Source organism: Alosa pseudoharengus, unplaced genomic scaffold (genome assembly GCF_046254945.1).
Source record: "Alosa pseudoharengus isolate Yale_2024_CS ecotype anadromous, Long Island Sound unplaced genomic scaffold, YU_APseudo_1.1 YU_APseudo_1.1_scf_9, whole genome shotgun sequence".
Taxonomy (NCBI): Eukaryota; Metazoa; Chordata; class Actinopteri; order Clupeiformes; family Clupeidae; genus Alosa; species Alosa pseudoharengus.
This window is the reverse complement of record NW_027468881.1, coordinates 27,652,097-27,663,773: the sequence shown is the minus strand read 5'-3', so window position 1 is coordinate 27,663,773 and position 11,677 is coordinate 27,652,097. Positions and strand designations below refer to the sequence as shown.

The following is an 11,677-nucleotide window of genomic DNA, read 5'->3' as shown; positions in this document are numbered from 1 at the left end:
TTGCTCTGGCCTTTATATAAAGAGCCAGAGCAATGGGGATATAAAGGGACAACTTATCATTCCCACAATGTCTGTCAGGGCTCTATGATTTTCTACATCCACATATACTCTAATGCTTAGTGGTCTAGCCATGATACCTCCCATATTTTAGATTGCTGTTCAAGTAAAGCATCTTCACGTTGGCTACATAGTGGGCACCTTTCAAGTAATATATTTCCATCCTAATCCCTCAGTTAAACCACTTAAAAAACTACTGTGGAGAGTATGAATTAAAAACAATAAACAATTAAAAAAAAAAAATGTTTGAGTCATTTGAGTCACTGACAGTGACCGCCTTGATAATGATGACTTTGTGAGATGTCTGCCGGCGTGCTAGGACTGTGTGAAGTTTCAGAGTTCAACAGGTTCAACATGGTGTGGCATGCAGAAGACAGGGCCACGCCCCAATGGTATATCAAAAGGTGAGCAGAAAAAAACAGTACATCCAACCGTTTGAATCACAACACGATAGCCCATGTGCTCAAGTGACAACAGCTTTTACATGAAACCAGGCCAGGTTCCCCAAAAAGCACCATAGTGCTAGGGAGGGAGGGGGGGGGGGTGTCTGAGTGAGAGGGTGAAAGGCGATACACTCTCTTTGTTACACCCACCTTAGCTATTACAGCAAATGTTGTGGATGGGGCTCTGGGGTTGTACTAACACATTACGAGGGGGGACATGGTGGTCAGGGTTGTGTATCGCCCTGGCATCAGGGAGGATCCAGCCCTTCTCCTGATCAACTAACGCCACAGTCCAGGATGTCTCGACGTATAGCTTTTCTTAGGTCACTCAGTACAGTGGTCGCCACGGCAGTCTGTCCGTCTCCGCCACCCAGCAGCTCACGTCAACGCTCTGCGATGTACGCCAAATGACTCTGGAGCCTCTCTTCCCAGGAGTGAAGATGTTTGTGGGGGGGGGGGGGGGGGGTATAAGGATTTCAAGGTTGTGTGTGTGTGTGTGTGGGGGGGGGGGGGTATTTGTGCAGTGTCTGTGATACAGGATAGCAGGGCTGGAGGGTGTGGGGTGTGGGGTAGGTGTTAGTGGTCTTGGGTTTCCTGGTCGTCAGTTTCATCTGTGTGTCTCCGATTGGTGCGCTTGGGCTTCTGCGAGCGGCCGCCACCCCCAGCCGCATTGCCCGCTCCGGCGGCCTGCTGCCAGTAGGACTTGCAGTACTGGTTTATGAGGCGCACCTCTGGCTGCGAGGGCAGCTTGGGAGGGCGCGTCTGGGGCGGAGGGGGTGGAGGCGGGAGCCGTCGGTCCTGCTGCAGATGGTCGTGGTGTTGCTGCTGCTGCTGCTGCTGCTGCTGCTGCTGGTGGCGGTGGTGGTGGGGGTTGTGGCCGTGGTCCGGCAGGGACACGTCAGGGATGTCAGGTGCGGTCAGGGCCTCCACAATCTCACGGTCCAAGATGCGGAGGGAGATGCGGGCAACCGTGTGCTTGAAGTTGTTCTCGGTGGCCAGGCAGTGGTAGAGGCCGGCGTCCGACTGAGACAGGGACTTCAGCAGGATGCCGTGGCCTGTCCTCAGCACCTCCCTGTCACGGTTCAGCTGCACAAGAGACAAGAGCGTCAACGCTATGCATGGAAATCACAATCATGTTTGAACAGGAGCGCTTCCTGGACTCAAATAGGAGCGCTTCCTGGACTCAAAGCTGTATTTGAGGTGCTCTTTGGATTGGAAACTGATAATCCAAAACAAGAAAAAGCTCCAAGGCACTCTCTGCTTCAGAATAGTTAAAAAAAACTTTATTTTCATGGCTTGGTCATTTTAAACCTTTTAAAACAATCCAACACGTTTCAGTATCAAGCTAGTTTTCATCAGGCAATCAAATGTCCTGTGTTTGGCTCCTTGATGAAAGCTTGAGGCTGAAACGTCGATGCCATCACTAGCGACGTTTATTCTGTCACTATTCACTGAATTTACCTACGATAGAAAATAAGTGCTAAGATGGAGAAAGCAATGCTGATTGAAGTGTGGATTTGAGGTGCACTCTTACACTGCGTAGGTGTAAATCTTTTTGAAAAAATTGAATTAAAAAAAAAATAAAAGTCAGACATTTGATATGTCGGTTGATGACAATATGATTTATCATCTTACCGCTTTCCGCCTGCCATCCTTCTGGTAGAGCCATTTGAGGGAGGCCTGAGGCGACCTGGGCTGACACTCCAGAAAGGTGCTGCTACCCTCGACCCCAAACTGCACCGTCTCCCTTAGCCTCTTCTCTACTGGGAGGGCCACAGAAATCCAGATGTGTGAGAAAGCACATAGTTCACTCCAATCCAGCTCAAACACAGGAAGGCAGCACATGAAGGTTGGTTGATGGTACGGGAACCATTTTGTAAAACAAATAACACCCCCAAATTTCAAGTGTGTCGGAGAGAGAGCTGCTACTGGTACCTAAACCAAGTATTACTTTAATAGGAATGGAAGCAATTGAAGCAATCTAGTGTGCTCTTAAAAGCTATAATTACTACATTGTGCTTTATTGTGTTAATCCACTGAGAATTTTCCACTCACAGCACTAAACACGTTCTTTAACTGGCCTTGCACTGTAGAAATGCTTGTTCTCAACTTAACCCAACCATAAATACATGGATGATTTGTGACTAGATGAGTGACGTGTGACTATATTTGTGACAAATGTCCACTGGAACTAGAACTATATAAACTCCAGACGTCTGCGTAACACCTCATTCTGCGTGCGTGGAGTCATGAGCACGGGTAGTCACGGCATACCTTTAGCATTGAACCCTCTACACTGCCGCAGGGGGTCTCCATGCTTGATGTCCTGTCTCCTGCTTCTCCTAAACAACAGGCAGAGAGGGGAGAGAGAGAGAGAGAGGCCCAGTCAGCTATGTGGCCGAGGGTCAGACGGGGCGGCGCCGCATGAGAGGGCTTTTAGCGGAATTGGCACGCACCTTTTGGTGGCGGCCGTGAAGGGTGCGCAGCTCTCGCCGTCCCAGGCGCAGTAGGGGTCTCGCGCCAGGCAGCAGTCCGAGCACGCCTTCCCGTAGACGTCGCATCTATGCAGGGACACCTGGGTCAGGCCCCGCTCGGACGACACGTACAGCTGTTGCTGTAGGTCAAACAAACACACAAGGACGCCGCAGTTGTCGGTGATACAGCATACTGCAGGGACTGCACACAATCACTATTGGTTTCAAGGACTGCACTCAGACTAAACACATTAACCTGCTCATCTGCGTTAGGAGTGCGCCAGCGTGTGGCGTTTTCTGATACACTAGCGTCTGCTGACAGAGGCCCATGTTTGCATTCTGTTGTGGATACCAGAGTGGTCTGATATAGAAGTCAACTGCTGACAATAATTCTTCCCACATAAGCAGGTGCTGCTAAAGCTGCGAGCAGTATGTTTGTTTAAGCCGCTGCAGTATGTTCAGCAGCTGAATAAATATTTTTTGAACATACACTGATACATCACATTGACATTGGGCATGGACATGGAAATGGAATAACTCTGATGTTCAATGACTATTATTTTGATTTATGTGTGCTCAAACAAACTCAAATAAATATAAAGATAGGCATGAACAAATAACATGTAAAAAAAACTCTAAGGCTACGTTGACCTGCTCAGAGCACAGGCCTCTAGGCCTACATATATGGCACATTGAAAGATCCCACATTCTACATATGGATAGTGATTATAATAATTAACCAACCCTTTTTGAAGAAATCCTCATTGTTTTAACTGGAGCGGTAGTCTGGAAAAAATTAAGTGTAAGACAATTACAAAGTAGTTTACACAACATACACAGACTTCAACTGTAATCCGAGCTGAGATAATATATGACAGGTATGATGAGAGAGAACAGTGATTACCCTGAACACCTCCACCTCTTCCAGAATGAGTTCCTCCGTAGAGCTCAGGTCTCTGGGAAGGACTATCACCTTCTGGACGGTTCCAAGGTCTGGAAATGATGGACAGCGTTTTTAGTCAAACTTGTTGGAGTGCATTCCTCCTGTCCGGCAGGTGTAGTGCTTTAAACTCATCTTTTGGGATGGGAGTGAATGGTGTACCTGTCCCGAGGAAGAGCACCTCGTAGCGGCCGTCGGATGCGTCCACGAGGTCCACGGCGATAGTGGTGAAGCGGTAGTCGACGCCCGTGCGCACCACCAGGGGGCGCTTGTGGAGAGGGTAGATGGGGTGGTACATGAGGGGATGCGCACGGACAAAGTTCACCGCCTCGTCCGAGAACTCCTTTGTGGTGCGGACACCGGGTGTGAAGGTCCCTCCAGGACACTGAGGGTGAAATATGGCAGATTACACGACCCAGTCCAACCACATGGCTCATTCGAGGCATTTTTCTGTGGGAAATCCGTTAACCGTCTAAAGCAGCTAAAACTCTACAGTACACACGCTGCTATGTATAGGGTTGCTATATTAATGGCATGCTGAGTCACAAAGAAGCATTCATGCACTGCGTTTGCAACAAATGCGCTCAACTTAATCGCTTAAACAAACAGATGCCAATGGCGTAGCGGAGCACATCCTCTTACCGTTCCGGGCCGTGGGTAGGGGATCTTGCCCGTGTAGGGTGTCCACTGGTAGTTGTGGCCGTGCTTGTGGGAGAAGGGCCCATTGAAGACATTGCGGATGTCCGCCATGGAGTACACACACACAGCAGAGCCTTTGAACACTGACCTGGGGGGGGGGGGGGGGGGGGTGATTGACAGGCAGAGTGAGCCAGGCAAAGGTACATGTTTACACATTTACACATTTCTCTCAGCTCTCATAGAGATGCTGCTAAAAGTCTAACATTACTGGACAACAGAAAGGCCCTATATTATTAGTGGCTCTTTGGCTTGTTACATGGCCCCTGCCCAACTGTGGAATTCTTGAAGCTGGCTTTTAAAAAAAATACTTCTTTTCAGCCCAACAGAATTTGACTGATAAACCATTGCAAACGCTAACCGCAATATATTTTACTCAGACAACGAAATGATAGATTTATCTGTGGTTCCCTCAGCGATCCTTGGAGAATGGAAAGGAAATCCAATCCAATTATCTGAACAGTACATTGCAGACACGTAAACAGCCAGAGAGGGGTTTTGTCAGTGAGGCGAGACAAATAAAAGTGGTACCCGGCCGTGGAGAAGACAGCATACACTACAGGGTTTCGCTCGTCCTGAGTGGGCAGAATGAACACGTCCCCTGAGGAAGACATTGAATGATTGACATGTCATGAGTTGACTGGATGAGGAAACTGGTTGAGCTACGAGTAGACTAATAAGCCAAAGTGGTCGTGAACAGCGGGAGGTCGCCTTACGTAGCTCGTCAAAGTAAGTCTCCACTCCGTCGCTGCCGATCACAGAGCACACCAGACGAGCCTTCAGGAAGGTTGTCCATTTGTTCACTAGTGATCGTTGGCCTCCATCATCGTTCTGGAGCAGAAAGGGGGACAAATGAGATCATTTCACTTCTTTAAAAAAATCCCACATTATATAACAAATAAACAAATAGCAGTATTCTCTAGGAATTGGGGCAATAACCCTTTACAGTAATACTAGGTCTTTTTATAGATTTTGCAAAAGGACAGTCAACAAATCAAGAGAAGTTAAAATGCAATTTCAGTTTTAGGGTTTAAAGGCCTACCAGGCAGACACGTCCGACCCGCGACAGGACACTCGGGCTGCCCCCTCCTGCAGCATCCAGGCTTTTCTCCCGGAAGAAGAAATAGAGCTTGTCGTCATTTCTCTCGGCACTATCCGGAATCTTCTGGATCCGCACAAACACCGGGTCTAGGAACAGGCAAAGAATATGAGTATGAAGCCAAAAGAAGCAAACTTTTTGGTGACAGTGTGGGTCAGTCATTAGTGTCTGGCCATGCATTAATGTCCTCTGGTCTGGCCACCGGTCAGACTCACCATTGAGCCACCTGGAGTCGTATTGCTCTGTCCTGACAGCTGGCCGGTCTCCCAGGGTACGGAAGATGGCGGGGTCCGTGCCCATGAAGTCCACATGGACTCCTGCATACAGATTTCCATCTAATGACAGCAGGGATGAGGGGAATAACCAAGAAAAGGACAGAGAGAGAAAGAGAGAGAGAGAGAGAGAATGAGAAAAACAATGACTGATGACAGACTGTGTGTTGCCAAAAGCTAATTTAGCTAATCAGTACGAGCAGCAGGGGAGATGGAGGTATGGAGGAATGGAGGAATGGGGGCAGGCCTTACTGATGAGGGCCACAGCGCTCTCCTGACGGGGGTCGTAGGGACACTTCCCTTTGCCCGAGTCCGCATATCCAGGGACCAGTCGGAACAGGTACTCCTGCAGGGAGACACGCCCAGGTGAAGGGAAGGTGACAGTAGCATGGGGGGCACATACAGAAAGAGGTGTTAATAACGTCTTGTTTGATGAGATGTCCATGAGAGCCAGAAACCATGGTGACCCTGTGTGTGTGTGTGTGTGTGTGGGGTGACTACGAGTCGCTATGGTGACAGGCAGGTATCGTACAGTACCTCCGCTCTCCAGCCGCGGTTGATGAAGGTGCACATTGGCCGGTAGGCGCCTGTGCCACAAGCATACAGGTGTGTGCGGTTCCATGGCTCAATCAGACGAATGAAGTTGGCACACTCGCCCTAGAGTATGGACAGAGAGAGAGAGAGAGAGAGAGAGAGAGAGAGAGAGAAAGAGAGAAGGTGTATCATCAAAGGAGTGGACGTACTATTTCCCCAGCAGCTTTTACTCATTTCACACCTAAACAATACAACGCATAAACAGTGACAGTAAATCAATCAATCAATGTGAAGTGATGAATGTGAATTAAGCTATAACACAAAATGCACATTCTGTCGGCTATTCTAGATTACCTGTCCACCTTTTCCTGTTAGCCTGCACTCTCCTTTCCTCTGAGTTGTGGCAGGCCAGTGAATCTGAGGAAGGACAAGGTCACTGAGTAATTATGTTTACCCAAACTGCTGCTTCAGTAGTGTATACTGAAGTATATTGAAGTCCAGTGTGAGCAAGTTATATTTTACCATGGCATATTCTTGTCATATCAAGTATAATTATAAAAACATGGAGTTCGTACAATGAGCGGCTCCTTGTTGATGTTCTGCATGTCCAGAGCCACCACGTACTCCCGGCTGCCCAGGTAGAGACGGCCCTGGTCCTGATCCATGTGCAGGATGCGGTAGTCACTGGTGTTGAACGAGAAACTGAACGGACGGATCGTCTTGGTCTCCAACAGCTCTGAACACACAGACAGACAGACAGACAGACAGCCATACAGCCAGCCAGACAGAAAGACAGACCGATAGACAGAGTGACAGACAGATTAGAATGCAGACAGACAGTGGGGAGATCATTATAAGCACTGCACCCTTTCCAACCCAAAACAGTTATTGTGTTTCATTATCAAATGCAGTGCTTTTCAGCTCATTTAGCCTCACAATGGGCTATTGTTGAAATGTATTCATTGTTAGGCATGGTTGAGGAAAACCACAGCCCTTACTAGCTGAAAATCCCTGGAACATCAACAAAGAAAAGAAGGACATAGCATTCAGAGTGCTGAATTTAATTATGACTAAGAAATTGTGAAAATATGAAATTGTAAATATGAAACAAACCAGCTTATTAACTATAATTATGTCTTCTTCATCAAATGTGTGGATTGCAGTAAGTAAGTGTATTTTGCGGTGCTTTGCATAGAGTGGGTTATGGACAGCATAGAGCTCTGCAGCTGCACAGGCTTTCTCCCACCACGCCTCTCCACTCCAGTCCAACAGCAGATGGCACTAAAACCACCTCACCTCTCCTGCCTCACCAACAGCTTCCACACACACACACACACACACATACACAGACACACACACAGAGACACACGCGCACTCTCGCACACACACACACATGCATACACACACACACACAGACACACACACATCCATACACACAGACACACACACATCCATACACACACACATATGCACATCGCACACACCACCATACATACACACACACCGCCAAACACACTAACACACATGCATACACATACACACACACACACAGACACACACACAGACACAGACACACACCTCCTGGCACCTCCAGAGAGCGGAGCAGGTGCTGGGATGAAAGATGGGATCAGACGCTTCCCCATCACACAGGCCCGGCGCTACACACATGGGTGTGAGGCTCAATTAAAACACCTCTTCTTTTTGGAGAAACCACAACGCTACAGAACTCTAGCACTTGCTGTGGAGACAAAGGTGCCTTTGATAAACAGTACTCTTCCCCTCCACTCCATTCCCAACTATTCTACTGATGGAGAGAGCTTCACTGGTTTACTGTAAAAAGTGTAGAAGCACACAAAATAAATGTTTTGACCTGAGCCTTCATCGCTTTGCATCATTTTAAAATTAAAAGTTGGGGGTCATTGAATGTGGATGTGCTTTAAAGTGAGCAATGTCACATTCATATCACTGCATGAATAAGATACCTATTTTACAAGGCATGGTATCTTGGACAGAATAACAGACTGACACTGACTGAGAGAAAGCAAGAGGGAGAGAGAGGGAGAGAGAGAGAGAGAGAGAGATAGAGGGAGATAGACAAGGGTGAGAAGAGAGGTGTGAGAAAGGGTGGTTGACTTTAGATATAAATCTAAGCTCATGAGGACGTGAGGACATCATTGCCCCCGCATAGTCCTGCTTGCAAGTGCGTGTTTGGCGCGCGGGGCCTGGGCGCTATAGCGACACGGACCGAATCCATAAATTACTCATGTTAACCTCCCCACACCCGCAGCCTCCACTTTGATCTCTCAGGCATGAAAGAGCAGCCCTTCCAAATGCTAACCTGTCCAGCACCAGGCGCCCAAATTTCATGGAAATAAAAATAGCGTCAATGCTCGTGGCGAAAAGGTCACGGCCATTCACTTGCCGCCGTTCCTGGAACACAGTTTGGACAATACTTTCGGGCCCTGCTGATTTACCTTTGAACGCTGAGATGCTAAGTACAGTGGCCTTTTCTACGGATGGCTATCTATCACAATATGGCTATCTATCAAAATACTGTGCTATCACCACAGTGTTGCACCCTAGATGAGAATATTAACTGGCAGATAGCTTGAGAGACATCTACAAATTGAAAGAAAAACAACACAATCAAAGAAAGGTGAACATTACATGTATGTCTAAAGTCGGTCACTTTTATAAAGTTATAAAAATTATACTGAATTAAAAGCCTTGTATGTATAAAAAGGACAAAATATGTGCAATTACACACTGGCCAGTAAAACAAAACAATGAGTGAGATGTATGCAAGTAAATTGGGAGCTATTATGAGAATATAATCAACGATATGGTGACGATATAATTGTAGACGTCAGCTCCTATAATACACTCGCACGTCTCACCATGACAGTGTGTAGACATGCAATCTCTCTCTATTTATATACCAACAAGTAGGTGAATATGGGAGTGTATGTTAGTGACAAAGGGGATATGCTTGTGTGGAGGTCTACTGTCTACTGTGTACAGCCACATTTGTATGTCTCTCTTTGTGTGTTTCAGAGAGATGAACCAGTGTGTGAAAAATAGTCTAGTCATTAGAATAAGACAATGTGCTTCATGTGTGTCGGTCGGTGTATGTGTATGTCTGTGAATGTGAATTTGAATGTGAATGTGAATGTGTGTGTGTGTGTGTTTGTGTGTGTGTGTGTGTGTGTGTATGTGTCTTATTCAGGGGGCTCTAACTAGGTGGCGAAGAGTGGCCCGACTGTCTGTCTCTTGCACAGCTGTGGGGGTGATCCTCCAAACACGCCCAGAATGCCGTGCGTCACGCCTCCCAGGGGAGCATGGGATTCCTGGCCCCTGGCCGTGCCGCTGTCTGCCGGGCTATTCTCAGGGCCTCTCTCATCCCATTCCAAGTGGCTTTATCCCGAAAATCCGCCGTCTTTGGGCAAGGGGAGGAGACCATACGTGGTCCTCCGGAGGCAGAGGACGCACCTGCTGGGCAGAAAGGTCAGACCCCAAAGCACATGGCTGGGGGGTGACTACCTGCTAGAGAGAGGCCGACGGACACTGGACATTCATTCATATGTCTTGGGACTGCAGTAAATTGGGTGCTAATAATGTTGACTGCAATTCAGTAATTCCAGTTGCACCGATTTAAAAAGTGTGTTTTTATGCTGATGTACTCTGCCATGTCAAACTTAAATATATTTTACATATATGCAAGGATATGAATAATAATATTAAGCAGAATCTGATTTTGCACAAGTTGTTTTTGCCTTTGTTGGAATTATTAGGGATCAAAGCCATTCATATTGTTTTAGCGGTTACCGAAGATGACTAATTCTAGCCGGTAGATTGAGTATGTTTAAAACATGTGCTGGTAAAAGTGCCTGTAAGAGTGCAAGTTTAACGAATAACAGATGCTGAGCATAACATTCACGATACATTAACCAAAGCTGTTTATCATAAATGCCCTCTTATCTCCAGTGACTTCTCACCCCTCCATTTTCTCACACCAGCTGTTCATGATAAAAATGAGCTTTTTTTCCACACAAACAAGTAAACAAAAACAAAAAACTGTATCACTTCAAATAGGAAATGAGCACTGACATTGTAGTCAATTTATCTACATACGCCTATACATTCAGTGACAAAGACAGAGACTGATTCAATTCAATTCAATTCCACTCAACTCAGTTGGACTCAAACTAAGTTCACTTTGCACTGGTAATATTGGGCAGCATCTGACAGGGGCTTTACCCAAGCCCCTCCAAACACTGAGCCTGTGGAAGGAAGCTGCAAGTCAAAAAAGTACTTCAAAACAGAGAGAGCCTTGAGCAGCACCTAGCCCAGGAGGGGGTCTATCGGAGCCTGGGGCAATGTCTCCAGCTCTCCTCCATCTTCAAATTAACAGAGCTGTGGAGGAGGAAGGGTCGGAGAGGCTGCTGCGCACACTGAATTATTCACAGCAGCTGGAACAGTTGGTGCACCTACACTCTCTCCACTGTTTATCGGCGCGTGGAGTGAAGGAGTTTTTTTTTTTTTTTTTTTTTTAATCTCTTGTAGGCTTTGTACATGATTAAATGAATTAGTGCTTAGGGACTTAATTGGGTTGAGTATGACAAAAACAAATGTGGAACATTGCATTTATGGACAGGGAGGACTTTTGCAGAGTATATATTAAACTAATGTTGAAATATGACAAAACGAAAAACATGTTAGTCTCCTCCATTCCAGAGACAGAGGAAAAAAGAGAGAGAGAGAGAGAGAGAGAGAGAGAGAGAGAGAGAGAGTAGACCAAGGCAAAGAGAGGGAGACAGAGAGAAAAAGAAAGAGAAACAGAAGGAGAGAGAAGAAGTGAAAGGGAAGAGTTTGAGGGAGTCCCATTACCAGGGGTGGAATCTGGTTTGTGTTGCCAACTGGCCATGGCAATGGCAACTGAACTGCATGTGCATTTGAGCGTGTGCCACCGTGTGCCGGAGCCAAGGTGGCAGCCAGACCCTGTTGCAGCTCGAGATTGGTGCCTGCAGAACAAAAGTGGTCACATTTTCCACTCGCTACAAAAACTAAATGGTTGAAATTAGTGCAGCTCTCCGTGGGGAGAGTAGAGTTGAGTCTTTACCTAATTAGAAACAGAGTGAGGGAAACTTGATTTGGAGTTCATA

General features: G+C 46.9%; 1 protein-coding gene across 1 annotated transcript in view; it reads right to left on the bottom strand.

Moving 5' to 3' along the window:
* Window positions 1-1,036: 1,036 nt before the first annotated feature.
* sema3gb (sema domain, immunoglobulin domain (Ig), short basic domain, secreted, (semaphorin) 3Gb) overlaps window positions 1,037-11,677 on the bottom strand; it is a 30,373-nt gene continuing 19,732 nt past the window's right edge. The window contains exons 3-18 of the mRNA XM_076277554.1: window positions 7,091-7,251; window positions 6,870-6,932; window positions 6,519-6,638; window positions 6,234-6,327; window positions 5,925-6,044; window positions 5,653-5,798; window positions 5,327-5,441; window positions 5,142-5,211; window positions 4,557-4,701; window positions 4,077-4,299; window positions 3,879-3,967; window positions 3,719-3,760; window positions 2,957-3,114; window positions 2,775-2,842; window positions 2,136-2,263; window positions 1,037-1,586 (exon numbers count right to left, since the gene is read on the bottom strand). Of these exons, the coding sequence (XP_076133669.1) occupies window positions 1,077-1,586; window positions 2,136-2,263; window positions 2,775-2,842; window positions 2,957-3,114; window positions 3,719-3,760; window positions 3,879-3,967; window positions 4,077-4,299; window positions 4,557-4,701; window positions 5,142-5,211; window positions 5,327-5,441; window positions 5,653-5,798; window positions 5,925-6,044; window positions 6,234-6,327; window positions 6,519-6,638; window positions 6,870-6,932; window positions 7,091-7,251 (2,252 nt within the window). The 3' untranslated portion in view covers window positions 1,037-1,076. The remainder of the gene's footprint in view (window positions 1,587-2,135; window positions 2,264-2,774; window positions 2,843-2,956; window positions 3,115-3,718; window positions 3,761-3,878; window positions 3,968-4,076; window positions 4,300-4,556; window positions 4,702-5,141; window positions 5,212-5,326; window positions 5,442-5,652; window positions 5,799-5,924; window positions 6,045-6,233; window positions 6,328-6,518; window positions 6,639-6,869; window positions 6,933-7,090; window positions 7,252-11,677) is intronic.